We start from the raw sequence: 19,090 nt of genomic DNA, 5'->3' as shown, positions 1-19,090 counted from the left end.
AGAGCAATATAGAGGAGCTACATCCATTAGACAACCTTCTGACCAAAATAAATTCTCTAGGCCCAGGATAAGCTCCACCATTCTAACCAGGCCTCTCAAGAGCAACACATCATTGTACATTGGGAGCGAACAGAGGTACTACATCAAATGGAGACACCAAGAAGTGTGGGAATGGGTATCACTCCAACAATAGGAGAACTCACACATCTTCTCCCTTCTAATTAGAACATCATGTTCAGGAAAAGTCAAGGGACTTTCCAAGGGACCGGATACATCTTACCTCCCAACAAAAGATTCTGAATGGATATTCCTATGCTCAGTGCATCTGGCTTCACACAACACTGCACTATTAACCACCCAGAAAAAGTACCAAACAACAACATCTGGCATTACATGCCAGAGTTCTTCAAAAAGGGGTCATCAAAGACGTTTTGGTTGCAGGGAAAGAGAACAAGGAGTGTGTTGTTAATCTACTTTTTCAAGCACAGGAAGGATGGATCTCTCTGACCTAGTCTTGGGCTGAACCCCCATCCACCAGTACAAGTACAAAGTCATTTATTTCAGTTAATTAAAACCATAATATTTTACACAGCTCGGTAAATACAGAAAGAACGTTCAGATTCATTAAGTATAGACAGCTTCTTTCTGGAGTTAAATTGCATTTTGAACAATTTTCAATTAAAATGCCATAGCTATAAAATATCAAATGCGGCTACTTTATATGAACATTCATTTCAATCCGCTCCAATGTAATAGCTTTTATTGATTTGTTTAATGATATTCATTTTCCTACCTTTATCTATTTAAACATGCAAACGTATTTATGCAAAATAACCTTAAAACTAAAACATAATCTTATCATTTAAAAACACAATACCACTCCTATTCCACCTGTTTCAAATGCTACTACTGATATGATCATATACGGTCTTTAACCCTTTCGCTGCTGGCCCGATTCCCCCGCTGTGCTGGGGGGAAGGGGGGCGCGCACAGCGCCCCGGTGCTCACGACGAGCTCGTCATGAGCCATGGTTCTCGTGTGCTCATGACAAGCTGAGCTCATCACGGCCACACCCGTTTCCGTGGAACGCTCAGCACAGCAGGGGAATTATCCCCGCATTTGAGCGTTCCAACGGTCATGACGAGCTCAGCTCATCATGAGCACACGAGAACCGTGGCTGTCATGAGCGTGGGAGGGGTTAAAGTGAGATAGCACTATAACCAGGGTCATCTAACGGTGCAGGCGTAACATTAAAGTAGTTAATAGACTACTGGGGGGCAGATTTACAAGAAAGTGACGCATCGGTAAAGATGCGTCACTTTCCCTGCGCCACCCTAAGAAACCCTTGTGCCACCATGGATGCGCCGTATTTACAATGCGCGCACCATGGAGCAAGGATTGACAGACGTGTCAGAAATTCTGATGCATATGTTAGCGCAAAAGTCACACATTGCTGGAGTTGTGTCGCAAGCACGACGCAACTCCAGCAATGCATGTGGAGGCCTATCCTCATTGTGCTGTATCACTCCTTATGCCTGCTGCCAAAAATCACAACCTGTGTTTTTGTAAAATGTATGGTCATTTCGTTTTCAGTGCAGTAGAGATCTAGGTGATTTAATAGTCTCTGGAGTTCAATTCCAGTTAGGTTCAGCAGGACTAACAGCTAGATTCATGAAAGGAAATTGCGCTCGCAAAGGGCCAGATTCTGAGAATCTGGCCCTTTGCGAGTGCAATTTTTGCATTTGGGATTCACATCCCAAATGCAAAAATCGCTAATAAAGAATTTGCAAATTTGCGAGGATTAGCATTTAAGGAATCTCTATTAGAGATTCCTTAAATGCCATTCATGAAACATTTAAAAATTGCGAATTCGCAATTTAGGACCGCTATTTACCACGAAGTCAAACCTCGTGGTAAATAGCGAAAACATAGAAAAATGCATTTTAATGCATTTTTCTAACTTGCATGTTACACACACACACATGTCCTTTGGACATGTGTGTGCACAACATCAGTGTAAATTCACATTTCAGGGGTGCTACAGGGTGTCCTTTGGACACCCCTGCACCCTTGAAATCGCATCCTTATTTGCGATTAGCAAATTGCTAATCGCAAATAAGGAATAACTCCCCATTCATTCCTATGGGCCTGGCCCATAGGAATGAATGGGGAGTTATTCCTTATTTGCGATTAGCAATTTGCTAATCGCAAATAAGGAAGCTGTAGGAATCGCAATTTATTTTGCGATTCCTACATGAATCCCGTTTTGCAAGTCCTTAATAGCGATTCCTAATGAATCGCTATTAAAGACTCGCAAAACGGGTCTTTGATGAATCTATCAGTAAATCATTTGTATATTGTAACAAGGTCGCTTTTGTGTCCAACAGACTTGGAGGGTGGGAATTGGATGAATCTAAATAGATGGTTAGATCCGCCAGAAAGAGATTAAAAAGAATTGGCACCAGAAAACAGCCTTTCTTCAGGCATCTTTTCATTAGGAGTTTGTCTGTCAGCCCTTTGTTTTGTCCGGTTCGTCCAAATGCAGCACTTTACAGAGAAGCTTCACGGGCGCATTCCACTACTGCAGACATTCGATAAACAAGCACATTCACTTCACATTCTGAAGTACCACAAAAACATAAAATACCTCAGGTTCTTGGCAGGGTAAAATTATTAGCAATGCATAGCTTTGCTTTTAGGACTAAAGTCAACATGGAGAGGTTTCGCAAACACCTTCTCCGCAGTGTGGATTCAACTCAGGAGAGCAATAATGCATGTTTACCCTTGTCGGGAATATTGCCTGGTAAAGAGGAATTCTGAAAGAAAATGACACAGAGTCACCCTGCAAGATGGCAGAACCATTTCATCGCTTGGCTTCACTGCAAAAAGTAAAGACTTCTGTGTGCAAAGACAACCAAGTCAGGTTACACTTGAAACCACTGCAGGAATCGCTTCACACACCAATCGCTTCACATGCAGCGTTCACAATCTGTAGGTGACTGAAGATAAAGTACAAGGATTTTTGGAGCCCCAGGCAAAATTAAATTTTTCCATTTGGATGTGACCTTTGCCTCCTGCAATCAAACCATTACTTGGAACATTAATCACAATGTGGTGCTCTCTTGTGGCTATCTGTGGAGGCGCTATAAATCAGCTGCCTACAATTACACATATGAAGCACCGGCCATGGGAGACTGGAAGAACAGAGGTTGTAACAATAAAGGAGAGGCCATTTTGGTTTGCTCTTCCTAACAAGATAGGGACTCAAATACACGAGGAAAAGCCTATGGTTGGTAGACTAAGGCAATGTCAAGACTGCACATTACTGTGCTGGAAATGGTGACAATGGCCCCTACCACTCAAGACCTTTCGATCATGCACAATAAGGCAGTAGATCTCCTTAATGGCTGCATCACCGCAATGTGTTACTTACTAAAACGGGTTAGTACAAATTCTCTTCAACTATCTTAGGAGAGCAACACCATCTTGCACAAGGCCAGTGTAAAAGGGTGAGCGTGATACAGATTTCCACAAATTAAAATTTTATCAGAGGCCATTTCAGGAAATATTTTGTTACTTGGAAGCACTAACTATTGATCGAATGAAGAGGGATCAAAGGAAAAGGTCTTATTTGATAGAAAATTTCAAGGTTTGTGTTTACTCTATACACCAATACAGTGTGTGCAGTCATCAGGAAGGTGAAAAGCCATTCATTAATGACACTCATGATGATTTTGCAAAAATGGTTTATTGTGACACAGGTGTTTATACTATTTCAAACAGTTTCCTGCAAACCCTCCAGGAATTTACAAGAATGGTACAAAGAGGAGAACTGGAAAAGGTGGAGCACCACAACTCTGGGCCTGGAGGCATGCCCAAGTGAAAAACCTCCAGAGAACTAACAATTGGAAGGAGCTAAAGACTTGAACTAATACAGCTTAATTTTCTATTTTTGTCAAATTTTTGTCAGATCCATACTTTTTCTAAAGATCTCAGACTCATATCTATGATTTCAGTTACTGGAGATCTCTCTTGCCTGCTCTCCTTCCTCCACAGATATTTCACAAACCCTTTGGGTACCAAAGTGCAAGATGGACAAGAAGACCAAGTATCAAGTGGTCCAGAGTCTTATGCAGGAGAACTCATGTTGGGGAACATGCATGGAATAGAATTGAAGATATCATATGCTTCTTTGCCATTGACCGGTAGAATTAAATTTTATAAGAGATACCTCAATGCAGAGCTCCCTCTCATGGGGCACACGTTGATGGACAGCTTCATTTAAAGACCCAGCAACGCTCTGCCTTCCAACATCTGCAGGACATATATAAAGTGTCTCTCTGAGGAGCGTGCCTCCTCGGTGTTAGGCTCCAGTGTGGTGCTGTTGGATGATTGGTTCAAGCATAGTGCAGTTCACTATTACGGTCTGATGTGAAGTAGGTGTAAGGTGTCAGTGTTGTGCACTTAGACTTTTTTGTGTATGCTGCTTTCCACTGTGGTGTGGTTGGAAATTTGCTCTATTGTGGTGCATCTGGGTAATAGAGAGCTGTCTATGCAGTTTGGCAGTGGATGTTGGGTTCCAGTGGATACAGTCGTGTGCTAGTTCGATGCTTGTGTTGCTTAATTGTATGGTGTCATTGGGCCAGATGTAGGTAAAAGCAGTTTTGCGAGTCCTTAATAGCGAATTTTAGGGAATCGCTATTAAGAACTCGCAAAATGCCATGTAGGTAGAAATAGCAATATTTTTTGCGATTCCTTAATATTCCTTAATTGCGAATTGCGAATTGCAAATTGCGATTCGCAATCAAGGAATACTGCCCCATTCATTCCTATGAATGGGAAATGAGCATGCAATTTGCGAGTACCCAATAGGTACTAGCAAATTGCGTGCGCAATTTCAAGAGTGCATGGGTTCCAGAGGGACACCCTGTTGCATCCCTGAAATTTCCATGTAAACACATGTGGCACACATACATGCACTAAGGGCATGAATGTGTGGCACATTGCACTTTTAAAAAAAGCAAAAAAGTGTTTTATTAAAGAAATTTGCAAATTACCATCAACTTGAAGTTGGTGGTCATTTGCGATTCCTTACGGCCAAATCGCACTTTCTTTGGTGCTTCTTACATTGCATTTAAGGAATCGCAATTTGCCATTCCTTAAATGCAATCGCAAAATAGGGAATTAGCAAATTTTGCGATTCCTTATTTTGGGAGGGGGTTTTTGTGAGCTACATTGCACACTGCTAATTTGCGATCGCAAACGCTAAAATTCCACGAATTTCAGCGTTTGCTATAGCAAATTGACTTCCTACAACTGGCCCATTATGAGGTAATTTTAAGTGAGGCTGTTGGTTACAATGTGGCCAGGTTGGGTGCCGGGGTCCAGCCTTGAGCATTTAAATGTTTGATTCAAATGTGGCTCTTAGATATTAGGTTACAGTATAGCTATTTGCTTCTGCTGTGGTTGCTGGGTGTTAAGTTCCAGTGTTGTACCGTTGAGTGCTGCATTGCAGTACTGTGAAACCATGGTTACTTTTTGTTCTTTTTAAACACACTTCAGGAACATTGCCACTCATTCTCCCTCACATACAGTGCATTAAATGTGACTAAAGAGGAACATTACTCCAGCCTACCTCTTCGAGACAGCCACTCGCCCACTGTTTCCGTCACATCGAAGACTAGCCAACCAGCTTTATTGCTGGGCTGCAGATTCCTGCTGTCGATGTAGCGCTGAGAGGATGAATACGCATCCTTTGCTCTCAGAATCTGTGTAGGAGGAAGCAATAGTAATACCTGTGTTACAAGGTGATGAAACATGGAGTTAGAAAGTGGGGGAAAGTTTCCGGAAAGTTGACGTGTCCTTCAATGTACAGGCATTGTGGTTGTGAGAAATGAGGCACGCGTACTGATTGGGAGAGGTGTTAGAGCGGGAAGACTGAGTTGGACCGCTGGCTGCACGAGAAAAATATTGGTGTGACAGCGATGATGTAAGTGTTCAGTAGAGAGGTTGTATGGGGCAGTGGCTGTAGAACAATAGAGGCTCGTCTACTGACTGTGAGGCATGTAGGCTTGCTGACTGTGAAAGTTGTATGAGTGCTGCACATGGGCATGTTGTATGAGCGCTGACTATGAGCGATCAAGAAGGCAGCGTGGTTTGGTCGCCATGAAGATGGATGGTAGTGGATTGTTGGCTTTGGAAAAAGAGGCTATTTGTTTAGCATGGGGTAGCAGTACTAGATGTGTGAGGAAGTCGTGTAGTAGAACTGGCTGAGTGTGCCAGTTGTGTTATAAAAGGGCTTAAAGGCGGATAGTGTAAAAGCGCTTCTTGTGTGGGGTGTCGTAGGAGTGGTGGTTTGATCTCCCAGTAGGCAGAGAGCATAGGAGTAGCCTTTGGGGGAGGATGTAAGGGCGCATGTTGCAGGTGGTGTTGTAATAGTGCTGGAAGTGAGGCTGCTGTATGGGAACTACCTGCAGGGGGTGGGTTGGTCACCGAGTACGCCGAGAGTACAGGAATACAGGTCGCAGGGGATAAAGTAAGAGAGCTAAAACTGGGGATGGTGTAAAAGTGTTGACAGTGAGAGATGTACACGTTTTGGCGCGCACCCTGTGGCAGGTTCTGTCGAAGAATCAAGGCAGTTGACCCAGTATCTGTCTTATAGAAAAGTTTTAAAAGCCTCATACAATGTCTCACACGGCCTGCACCTTATGGATGAAAGAGTTATTGCTAAACTGTTCCCCTAAACCAAAAAAGAACATTCCTACCAAACATTCAGCAAGGTTAAACGTAACAAATGGTTCGCTACATTACCATTCTCATCACTTACAATAACGTGGACATCACCCATAAGGGACAGCAACGTTTTGAAAAGCCACATGTTCAAGTCCCCTCCTTAATACGTGAAAGCTGGGTACGTGTTACCTCACGCTTGTGTTTGGGTGATAGTGAATTCCTTACAATTTGTCTTCAGGAACTTTACATTTTGATTATTTTTCTTATTACCCGTATTTCGTTGTGGCTGATAATTATTATTTGTGTATTGGAACATTTCGGTGTCAAGTGCTCGAACGCTAATAAAGACGTGGTCCACTCTATAAAAAACTTCAAGAATAAAAAATACAAAAATTGAGTGGATTGCCTTTGTCTTTTATTATTCTGTTGCCTTTTTTTTTTTTTAAATAGGTTTTATTGTTTTTTAAAGAATTAAGAGTAATGCACATGCATTTAGTACAGCAAACTTCCTTGTAACCTGTTGTTGCTTTTTGAGTCTTAGGTGGTCTACAAATTTAATTGAGGATGTGGAGTTCTTAAAATAGGGATGGTGTGGAGGGCTGGCTGATATTGGTGGCTCAGCCGGTTAAGTAGGTATCGAACTGTAGACTGTAGGGACAGATAAAGGAGTGCTGCCTGTGTGTTATGATGTGCCAGTGGAAGTGTTATTGGAGTTCACACCATGATGGCTGCAATCAAGAAGAGAAATGGGGTTGGAGAATGAGCTTTAAATTAGTTCTTAAGGCCTGAACTCCAATGTCTTACAATGTAGCTGAATTAGGCAAAATAAAATAAGAGGTGCAGACTTTGTTGCAAGAAATGTGTATATTTTGTTTTTTGTGCTGCTTGGGAATGTTGCTAATTTCACAGAGCTCTAGGCTTGTGAAGCAAAATATACAAATAATTGTGTTCTTGTTTTTCTCGCGAGACAAGAAAAAAGAATTGTTGAATAGTATTTGCGTTTTCAGCTGAATCCATATAGTTTTTTTTAACTAAAATAAAGACCTGGGTTTTCTAAAGCAACTAGATTCTTTGTGTTAATATCTTAGATATTATGATGTTAATGAGATAAGGCCTCGCAAAATGCTTTTATTCACATTACATGCAGCATAAGTTGTATTCTAGACAACCTTGCTGGGTAGGTATATCCTACTAGGGCTTATATATATGCAGTGGCCCTGTATATGTGAGAACTGAGTAGGCAGAGTCTCTAGAGAATGTAATACCTGGTAAAGCTCCACTCTCTGCTCGCTGGCCCTAGACTTGGGGTTCGGCACTCTGAAGAGCCGGAGCTCAGCCTTCACCAGGTTGCTGGCGTTCTTCTCAAGCGCTGAAACATCAAACCGTATAATGCGGAAGAAGGGACTCACTGGACTGGTGGGTATCAAATCTGGAGAATAAAAAAAAGAGCATGGGGAAAGGGGAAAGGGGAAAGGGACAAGCATTTATAACTGAGGAAACAGAAGGTGTATGACACTCGGCACCTGAAGAAAGGCAGAAATATCCAATCATATTTTGAGAAGGAGAAAGAAAGGCATCCAATCACATAAGGAGCGCCCAACAAGTCATATCTGGACAAATTGTGGGAGGAACGACCAATCACGTCCGAAAAAAGCGCAGGAGAAAAACCTAATAGCGTCTGGAGAAAAATAAGGCACCGCATCTGCTGGAAACGGTGAAGTCTCTCTCTCTCCCTCCCTCACTTTCTCTCTCTCGCCCCCTCTGTCTCTCTCTCTCTCTCCCCTCTTCTCTCTCTCTCTCTCGCCCCTCTCTTTCCCTCCCCTCTTTCTCTCTCTCCCCTCTCTCTCTCTCTCTCTCTCCCCTCCTCTCTCTCTCCCCTCCTCTCTCTCTCTCTCTTCCCTCTCCCTCTCTCCTCCCTATCTCTCTCTCTCTCTCCCTCTCTCTTGCTCTCTCTTCCCTCTCCCTCTCTCCTCCCTATCTCTCTCTCTCTCATTCTCTCTCTCTCACTCCCTCTCTCTTCCTCTCTCTTCCCCCTCTCTCTCTCCTCCTCTCTCTCTCACTCTATCTCCCTTCTCCCCCCCTCTCTCTCTCGCTCCCTTCTCCCTCCTCTCTCTCCCTCTCTCTTTCTCTCCCTTCTCCCCGACCCCCCTTCTCTCTCTCCCTCTCTCTATGAGAGCCATTCGACAATTGGAGAACCAGATTCCCTCTTGCACATTTGGAGGACATGGGAGATTAATGCACAACCAAATCTGGAGACAAAACAAATCTGTACAAAACAGGAAGAGCAACCAGGAGCTAGTGAGTAATATTAAACATCTAAAAAAAGAAATGCCCATCCATGTCAGGTGATTAAAATGAGTGCATTTGTTCACATCATGAGTAAGAGGAGAACATGGACACCAGTCTATAAAAAGAAGATGCAAATCTGCAAATCACATTGAAGGTAAAAAAAAGGCACATTTGGAAAGGAGGAAGAAAATATGTACTAATACCAGGAGGTTGTGGAACTAAAGTACCCAACAAAGTCCGAAGAAAGATGAAAAATTGAAAATCACCTTGGAGACCAATGATAAGAAACACAAGCACATGCTGAGGAATCATGAGAGCAACACCGTGTTACATTAATAGGAAAACAAACGCCTGATCACATCGAGTAATAGAGGAAGAAACCACAGAATTGCATCTGCATAATCAGGAAGATAAGGATTTAAATATGTATGAACAAAAAATAAGTAGGCAGCTACATCTGGAAGACAAGCAATGGCAAAGTCAATAGGCCTTGCCCTTGCAACCTATTGGCTTTGCCAGCACCTTATGTTCATGCTGTACAGCATGCGAACAATTAAAAAAACAAAAAGCGATGACATTGCCGTTAAGGCAATGCCATGATGTGTGCACAGTCATGCGTCATGACACATGCACAAGAGGCGAGCTCAATTCTTTTTTTTTTACTGATCCAAAATGGATCAGTAAATAAAACAAGCATTGAAAATGCAATAGGTCTCGCCTTTAATTAAGTTAAAGCCATTTGCTTTGCTATACAATACCATTAGCAAAGCAAATCGCTTTAACTTAATCAAAAGCGAGACCTATTGCATTTTCAATGCATTTTCAACTTTGGACCATAGGGACAAAAAAACTTGTGAAATTATGGTGTGCAAAAATGAAACGTATGCTTGTGTGTCCCTAGATGTCCATTCATGACTTGTAGATAGCAAGCAGTTTACACTTTTGAATCCTGGTAAGGCCAATTTAGCCTTTCATCCTTCTGAGGTCAGTGAGTTTAGTACCATTAAACTGGTTTTGGTAGTAACTTTCTTACAAGGCATAGAAACAGCAGAAGTGTGTTGAAAAAGCTACCTAAAATCTAATTAGTATTGTCCATAATTTATAATTTTTATACAGACATTTGTTTCAGGCATATTCTGTGCATATGAGCGATACGGAAGGCCAAGTTCCTTTATAAGAGCATGAAACTCAGAGGTGACTTTTAATACCCTTTTAATGTATGGCAGAAGGTATTTTATAGCTTATCATACAAAGTCATACCATCACACTTCCCATAAACCGTATACATCCTTGTTGTCTTGTGTTGTCAGATGAAATGATAGTATGGATGCATGCATGAAGATTACAATTTTGATCTGTAGTACACAATTAAATACACCAAAAAGCAGTTAGTAATCTGCTCCAAATATATCACAATCATCCTAATGAAAATCGGAAACCAAAAGAAAAAAATAAGTTGTGAACGGGTAGAAAAATGCAAAAAGATTCTATACTTCCTGTAATCCCCCATAGAATGCAACAAAAAATAAATTGCTATGATAGTTCCCTTCACGCTGATCAATGTTTACTTTACAAAAATGAAAAGGCATTGTTATTTACAATACCAAAAGCCCCACCAGCCTACTGACGGTTCGCAGCAGTCAGTCTGGACATCTGATGAGGACTGGCTCTGTAGCACCTTGCAGAATTACACACTGGAACCCCTATCTGCCTGTCACGTGACCCACCCCTCCCGCAGTCTGCTACATGCATTAGGCTCATCACTGAGCCGCAGACCCCCCGCACTTCACCCTTCTACAATGTGTGTAGGTGTGGAAAGCCACTAATATAGCTCGAGCTATCTAGGCGCTATACAGCCAGGCATTACAGATCCTGCGAGGAGTGGATGGACAGAGAGCGACACGACAGACAGCTCGTGAACATGAGGGACGAGAGACAGAGGGCGCTATGGACAGAGGAAGAGTATGAGAAGATAGAGCATGTGATGAAAGGAGGAGACAGGGAGAGAGGAGACAGATCCCATGACGGAGAGAGGAAGAGTACGAGGAGACAGAGCATGTGATGAAAGGAGGGATTGGAAGCTGAGAGACAGAGTGCGCTTTGGAGAGAGGAAGAGTACGAGAAGATAGCGCATGTGATGAAGGGAGGAAACAGGGAGAGGAGAGATCGAGCCCGCCACGGACAGAGGAAGACTATGAGGGGACAGAGTATAGGATGAAAGGAGGGACAGGGAGACGAGAGACCAAGCCCATGTCGGAGAGAGAAGAGTATAAAAAGATGGAGTCTCCCGTTGATAGTTGAGCATGTGATGAAAGGAAGGATAGGAAGCTGAGAGACAGAGGGCGCTATGGAGAGAGGAAGAGTATGAGAAGATAACGGATGTGATGAAGGGAGGAAACAGGGAGAGGAGAGATCGAGCCCGCCACGGACAGAGGAAGACTATGAGGGGACAGAGCATAGGATGAAAGGAGGGACAGAGAGACGAGAGACCAAGCCCACGGCGGAGAGAGAAGAGTATAAAAAGACGGAGTCTCCCGTTGATGGTTGTTAGGGAACCAGGATGCATGCTTGATAAGGCAGAAAGGAAGAAAGACTGTGAGACGAACAGAGAAGAAGGGATAAACTGGAATGGACAGTGGGAATCGCAAAAAAGATGAGTACAAACGGGGGAAAATGGGGAGAAAATAAATAAAGTTGAACCAGTAAGTGGCACCATGTTGAATTCCAGCATGTCATGGGGACGGGGGTAAAGCCTGGGCCCGGAAGTTGTTTAAAGAAGAGACACGTGGCTACACTACTATAACAAGGGAGGATACCCGGAGAAAAAAAACGACAAGCTCGAGGGACAGACAACACGGCATTTTAGGACAAGTAAAGCACTCCAATTACGTTGGTCGAGTTTGCGCTTAATAGGAAAGGACGAGCCCTAAAAATATAATTTGTGGCATCACTCCCAAATAAATAAGGAGAGGAGGCAGTGGTGAAAGGTTTTGGTGGTCTGGTCAACATGGCATGTTGAGGGGAAGAAGCGCTGCATAGAGGAAACCAGGATTGATGCTTGTGCTGTTTAATGGGGGCTGACGAGACGCATGGGGAGCAGCAGCCTTTGATGTGCCGGCCGGCCGGCCATGCAGTGAATAATTAGGGGAGGAGAAATGCCGGCCTGAGGCCGAGCGCAAAGCAACAGATGGCTTTGATGTGGAGGCAGGCAGCTCGGGCGAATTGAAGCGCGTTCACGAGACCTCATGCACTCGTTGAAAAAGGAGTGCATGAAGGAGGGAGGGAAGGAGAGACCAGATGGCTGGAGTGCAGACGGCCCATTCACTAAATGCAGTTTGCTAAACAAATTGTGCAAATGACTTCAGAGATGATGCGCCCATCTTTAATCAAATTAGACATGCGAAGAGTATTAAAATAACAACATGAGTGAAAACAGTACAGTAGCATCTTAATGACATAGTGAAAATGATGGGAGCGTTGGACAGAGATAATGGCCAATATTGTTCGTTGTATATAGTGCTGTTATGGTGCCTGATGGCCACTTCAAAGCACTCTGAGACAGTGTAGGTTTTATTGCTAAGGGTTGCTTGGGTGGCTTTGCGCACTTTTGCATCATGCCCACGGGAGTTTGAAAAGGAAGTAACTTGAAGCAATGCTGTGCGTTACTTCGCTCCAGTCCGGTGCAGCTGAGTTGTGTGTGCCGAGCTTGCTTACGAACAGGTGAAGCTGGTGGGGGAAGCAGAGAAGGGGATAAAGAGAGAAGAAAACTGAGCAGGGAGGGTTTAGGAAAAAAGAGTGGAGGAGTGGGGCTGAAAAGGACGAGAGGTTGCGGTACGGAAGGATAGGAGGGAGGTATGGTCCGACAGGAGAGGAGGAGAGCGAAAAAAAAAAATTAAAGCAGGGGGAGAAATGTGAGACACGGCCTGGCTGCCAACATGCCCACGGGAGTTTGAGAAGGAAGTAACTTGAAGCAATGCTGTGCGTTACTTCGCGCCAGTCCGGGGCAGCTGAGTTGTGTGTGCCCAGCTTGTTTACAAACAGGAGAAGCTGGTGGGGGAAGCGGAGACGGGGAGAAAGAGAGAAGAAAGCTGAGCAGGGAGGGTTTAGGAAAACAGAGTCGAGGAGTGGGGCTGAAAAGGATGAGAGGTTTCGGTACGGAAGGAGAGGAGGGAGGCATGGTCCGACAGGAGAGGAGGAGAGCGAAAAGAAAAAGTGAAAGCAGGGGGATAAATGCGAGACACGGCCTGGCAGCCGCATCATGCCCATGGGAGTTTGAGAATGAAGTAACTTGAAGCAATGCTGTGCGTTACTTCGCGCCAGTCCGGGGCAGTTGAGTTGTGTGTGCCGAGCTTGTTTACGAACAGGAGAAGCTGGTGGGGGAAGCGGAGACGGGAAGAAAGAGAGAAGAAAGCTGAGCAGGGAAGGTTTAGGAAAACAGAGTGGAGGAGTGGGGCTGAAAAGGACGAGAGGTTGCGGTACGGAAGGAGAGGAGGGAGGCATGGTCCGACAGGAGAGGAGGAGAGCGTAAAAAACAAGGCAAGAAGGCAAGAAGAGGGAGAGGGGACATACAGCGAGAGAGAGGAGACAAAAAAGACTGCGGGAGCCCTGGCAATGGGATAGGGTGGAAGAGGGAGGGAAGCAAGAGAGAAGACGCTGAAGACGACTGAGAGGCGTTATTTGGAGGTAGAGCAGGAGGGGTGATTTTGCGAGGCTTCTGGCGGGGGAGAAAGGAGGGGCAGCGAAATGCGTGCGAGGGGAGGAGAAGTGTGGCAGGCAGATGTGCGGCCTGGTGAGGGGGCGGGAATGCGAGCCTGGTGGGGGCAGGCGGATTAGGGAGATGCTCGTGCTTGTGTGGTCACGTGACCCGCTTTGTGGCCACGTGACCTCACATGCACTGTGAAGAAACGCCAGTGGTTTCACTAGCCGATCAAGCACTATAATTCTCCCCCATTTCCCATTGCTTCGCAATGGTAAAGGACGAGACCTAAAAAAAGAAGTAGCCTGCAAGCACAATGAATACACATTTTTTTAGCATAATAAAAATACTAATAAAACAAGCATTGGAAATGCAATAGGGCTCGCATAAGGAAAGTTTGAGCTATTGGTGTTATAAATGATATTTTTTAATTTATGTGTTATTTTTTCAAATAGTTAAATTAATAGCTTTGTCATTTACAATGCCAATAATTATAACTTTCGCAAATGTGACACCTATAGCATTTGTAATGCAACATGTTTTGTTTTTACGTGACTTAGATGTATTGATATTACAAATAACAATGCTTTTAATTTTTTTAAATAACTAATACTTAAATAATTCATTTAATTTGTAATGGCAATAGCTTACATTTTTGTAAATAACTTTTGTGAAGATTATGTTCAGTGTTTTTTATTGTGACGAAAATCCAAGAACAGAAGTGAAATGTTAACATCTTTTTGTGATTTGTAATAAAGCGTGAAAGCTTGAAAACAGCTTGAAACATTGAAAGAACATATTTGAACCAGTGATGCTGTGGTGGTGCTGAGTGATGCTGTTGCGCTGAGTGATGCTGTGGTTGCGCTGAGTGATGCTGTGGTTGCGCTGAGTGATGCTGTGGTTACGCTGAGTGATGCTGTGGTTGCGCTGAGTGATGCTGGGGTGGCACTGAGTGATGGGGTGGCGCTGAGTGATAATGTGGTGGTGCTGAGTGATAATGTGGTGGTGCTGAGTGATGCTGGGGTAGCGCTGAGTGATGATGTGGTGATGCTGAGTGGTGCTGTGGTGGTGCTGAGTGATGCTGGGGTGATGCTGAGTGATGATGTGGTGATGGTGAGTGGTGCTGAGTGATGCTGGGGTGGTGCTGAGTGATGCTGTGGTGTTGCTGAGTGATGCTGTGGTGGTGCTGAGTGGGACTGTGGTGGTGCTGAGTGGTGCTGTGGTGGTTCTGTGGTGGCGCTGAGTGGCGCTGTGGTGGTGCTGAGTGGTGCTGTGGTGGTGCTGAGTGATGCTGTGGTGGTGCTGAGTGATGCTGAGTGATGCTGTGGTGGTGCTGAGTGATGCTGTGGTGGTGCTGAGTGGTGCTGTGGTGGTGCTGAGTGGGAGATGGGGTGTGGGTGCAGAGTGTGTGAGGGTGCAGAGTGTGTGAGGGTGCAGAGTGTGTGAGGGTGCAGAGTGTGTGTGGGTGCAGAGTGTGTGAGGGTGCAGGGTGTGTGTGGGTGCAGAGTGTGTGTGGGTGCAGAGTGTGTGAGGGTGCAGAGTGTGTGAGGGTGCAGTGTGTGAGTGGGTGCAGAGTGTGTGTGGGCGCAGCAATGGTAGTTGTACAGAGTAGGAAACCTTTGAAAGTGCATAGGAAAGGCTCCGTGTGAATGTAAAATGTTTAACGTAATGCGTGCGAGACAGGAAGTCTGTGGCTGAGATGCAACCACTTTGTGATGCTGCTATGTTTTGTTATGCTATGCTATGTTTTGTTTTGCTATCCTATGCTTTGTTTTGTTATGCTATGCTATGTTTAGTTTTGCTATCCTATGCTTTGTTTTGTTGTGTTTTATTATGCTATGCTTTGTTTTGCTATGCTATGTTTTGTTATGCTATGCTATACTTTGTTATGCTATGTTTTGTTATGCTTTGCTATGTTTTGTTGTGTTTTGTTATGCTATGCTATGATATGTATTGTTTCGTTATACTATGCTTTGCTATGCTATGTTTTGTAATGCTATGCTATGTTTTGTTGTGTTGTGTTTTGTTATGCTATGCTATGTTTTGTTGTGTTTTGTTATGCTATGTTTTGTTATGCTATGCTTTGTTGTTTTATGTTATGCTATGTTTTGTTATGTTATACTATGCTTTGTTCTGCTATATTTTGTTGTGTTTTGTTATGCTATGCTATGTTTTGTTATACTATGCTATGTTTTGCTACCTGGTGTGTATGTGGTTGTGTGTGGGTGTGTGGTTGTGTGTGTGTGTGGTTGTGTGTGTGGGGGGTTGTGTGTGGGGGGTTGTGTGTGTGTGTGGTTGTGTGTGTGGGGGGTTGTGTGTGTGGGGTTGTGTGTTTGTGTGTGGGGAGTTGTGTGTGTGCGGGGGTGGGAGGGGGAAGTGTGTGAGGGGGCAGTGTGTGAGTGATCTGTGTGTGAGTGGGCAGTGTGTGAGTGGGCAGTGTGTGTGGTTGTGTGTGTGGGGGGTTGTGTGTGTGTGGTTGTGTGTGTGGGGGGTTGTGTGTGTGGGGGCAGTGTGTGAGGGGGCAGTTGTGTGAGGGGGCAGTGTGTGAGTGGGTTGTGTGTGTGTGGGTGTGGTTGTGTGTGTGTGGGTATGTGTGTGTTTTGTTATGCTATGCTATGTTTTGTTATACTATGCTATGTTTTGCTATCCTGGTGTGTGTGTGGTTGTGTGTGTGTGTGTGTGTGGTTGGGTGTGTGTGTGTGTGGTTGTGTGTGTGGGGGGTTGTGTGTGGGGGGTTGTGTGTGTGGGGGTTGTGTGTGGTTGTGTGTGTCGGATTGTGTGTTTGTGTGTGGGGAGTTGTGTGTGTGGGGGTGGGAGGGGGCAGTGTGTGAGGGGGCAGTGTGTGAGTGATCTGTGTGTGAGTGGGCAGTGTGTGAGTGGGCAGTGTGTGTGTGTGTGGTTGTGTGTGTGTGTGGTTGTGTGTGTGTGGTTGTGTGTGGGGGGGTTGTGTGTGTGTGTGGGGGGCAGTGTGTGAGGGGGCAGTTGTGTGAGGGGGCAGTGTGTGAGGGGGCAGTGTGTGAGTGGGTTGTGTGTGTGTGGGTGTGGTTGTGTGTGTGTGGGTATGTGTGTGTGCGGGGTTGTGTGTGTGGGGGGTCGTGTGTGTGGGGGTCGTGTGTGTGTGTGGGGAGTTGTGTGTGTGTGTGTGGTGTTTTGCGTGTGTGTGGTTGTGTGTGTGTGTCCTGTTGAGTGCCACTCACAAGGCTGGGAAGCACCATATATACTGTTGATGTCACCTTTTGACACAGTTAGAGGTGGCTGGTGAGATGTGAAGCGCTAGATGCTGTATCGCCATGCAATGTGACACAATTGCAATAGGCTAACAGGGTGGCATGACCTGGATGTATATATTTATTTACATAGCGCCTTACTATTCCTGTCGAGATGTTGACTTGTGCTGTAAAGCACAGGCGGCTAAAAAAGCACCAAATATCAATCAATCAATCAATCACAGCATTTATATAGCGCGCTACTCACCCGGAGGGTCTCAAGGCGCTTCGGGGGGGGGGGGGTGTCCGCTACTGCTCGAACAGCCAGGTCTTGAGCTGCTTCCTGAAGGCGAGGCGGTCTTGGGTCAGGCGGAGGTGGGTCGGGAGCGAGTTCCACGTCTTGGCGGCGAGGTAGGAGAAGGACCTTCCTCCTGTGGTGGCTCTTCGGATGCGGGGGACGGCGGCGAGGGCAGGGTTGGTTGATCGAAGCTGGCGTGTGGGAGTGTAGAAGTTGAGGAGGTTGTTGAGGTATCTTGGTCCTTGGTTGTGTAGGGCTTTGTGAGCGTGGGTGAGGAGTCGGAACGTGATTCTCTTGTTGACCGGGAGCCAGTGCAGGTCTCTCAGGTGTCCGGAGATGTGGCCGTGTCGGGGGATGTCCAGGATGAGCCTTGCTGAGGCGTTCTGGATTCGCTGGAGTCTCTGCTGGAGTCTGACAGTGGTTCCGGCCTAGAGGGCGTTGCCGTAGTCCAGTCGGCTGGTGACAAGGGCCTGAGTGACCGTCTTCCTTGTCTCGGTGGGGATCCACCGGAAGATCTTACGTATCATGCGCAGGATGTTGAAGCATGACGAGGAGACGGCGTTGACTTGTCTGGTCATGGAGAGGGAGGAGTCCAGGATGAAGCCCAGGTTGCGTGCGTGGTCTGTTGGTTTGAGTGCGCTGCCCAGGGCAGGGGGCCACCAGGAGTCGTCCCAGGCGAAGGGCGAAGATCCTAGGATGAGGACTTCCGTCTTGTCTGAGTTCAGTTTCAGGCGGCTGTTCTTCATCCATTCGGCTACGTCTTTCATCCCCTCGTGTAGGTTGGCTCTGGCGGTGGCGGGGTCGTTGGTGAGGGAGAGGATCAGCTGGGTGTCGTCGGCGTAAGAGATGATGTTGAGGTTGTGTTGGCGTGCGATGGCCGCAAGGGGGCTCATGTAGACATTGAAGAGGGTGGGGCTGAGCGAGGAGCCTTGAGGAACGCCGCAGATGACTTCGGTGGCTTCTGATCTGAACGGGGGAGGCGGACTCTCTGTGTCCTTCCGGCGAGGAAGGAGACGATCCATTCTAGTGCCTTCTCTTGGATTCCGACGTTGCTGAGGCGCTGCTCTAGGGTGCGGTGGCAGACAGTGTCGAATGCCGCAGAGAGGTCCAGGAGGATGAGGGCCGCTGTTTCCCCGTTGTCGAGCAGGTCTCGGATGTCGTCAGTGGCTGCGATCAGGGCGGTCTCGGTGCTGTGGTTGGCCCGGAAGCCGGACTGCGAGTAGTCGAGGGATCCATTTGTCTCGAGGAAGGCGGCCAGCTGCTTGTTGACTGTCTTCTCGATGACTTTGGCCGGAAACGGGAGGAGCGAGATGGGGCAGTAGTTTTTGAGTTCGGTGGGGTCCGCTGATGGTTTCTTTAGTAGAGCGCTGAGTTCGGCATGCTTCCAGCTCTCCGGGAAGGTCGCGGTGTCGAAGGAGGTGTTGATGATGTCCCGCAGGTGGGGCGCGATGATGGAGTCGGCCTTGTTGAAGACGTGGTGAGGGCAGGGGTCGGTTGGAGATCCGGAATGGATGGAGTTCATCGTGCATAGGGTTTCCTCTGTGTTGATCGGCGTCCAGGCGCGGAGGGTGGTGGTGGGGGGTGCAGGTGCTGTCGTGGGGTGCGCTGGCTGTGTGCTGAAGCTGTTGTGTATGTCCGCGATCTTGTTGTGGAAGTAGGAGGCGAGGGAGTTGCAGAGGTCTTGTGATGGGGTGATGTCGTTGTTTCCGGCGCTGGGGTTGGAGAGCTCTTTGACGATGTTGAAGAGTTCCTTGCTGTTGTGGGCGTTGTTGTCCAGTCGTTCCTTGAATGCGGTTTTCTTGGTGGTGCGGATCAGTTGGTGGTGTTTTCGAGTGGCGAACTTGAGGGTGGTCATGTTGTCTGGTGTTG

The 19,090-nt window shown here is 46.1% G+C and overlaps 1 protein-coding gene across 2 annotated transcripts in view; it reads right to left on the bottom strand.

The window, feature by feature from the left end:
* The window catches only part of LOC144781594 (transforming growth factor beta-2 proprotein-like), a 139,242-nt gene that overhangs the window by 107,918 nt on the left and 12,234 nt on the right, over nucleotides 1-19,090 (bottom strand). For both annotated transcript variants that reach the window (XM_078660509.1, XM_078660510.1), the window contains exons 2-3: nucleotides 7,998-8,161; nucleotides 5,636-5,768 (exon numbers count right to left, since the gene is read on the bottom strand). In XM_078660509.1, the coding sequence (XP_078516635.1) occupies nucleotides 5,636-5,768; nucleotides 7,998-8,161 (297 nt within the window). The remainder of the gene's footprint in view (nucleotides 1-5,635; nucleotides 5,769-7,997; nucleotides 8,162-19,090) is intronic.

This window comes from Lissotriton helveticus, chromosome 9 (genome assembly GCF_964261635.1).
Source record: "Lissotriton helveticus chromosome 9, aLisHel1.1, whole genome shotgun sequence".
Taxonomy (NCBI): domain Eukaryota; kingdom Metazoa; phylum Chordata; class Amphibia; order Caudata; family Salamandridae; genus Lissotriton; species Lissotriton helveticus.
This window is presented reverse-complemented; position numbering and strand designations above follow the sequence as displayed.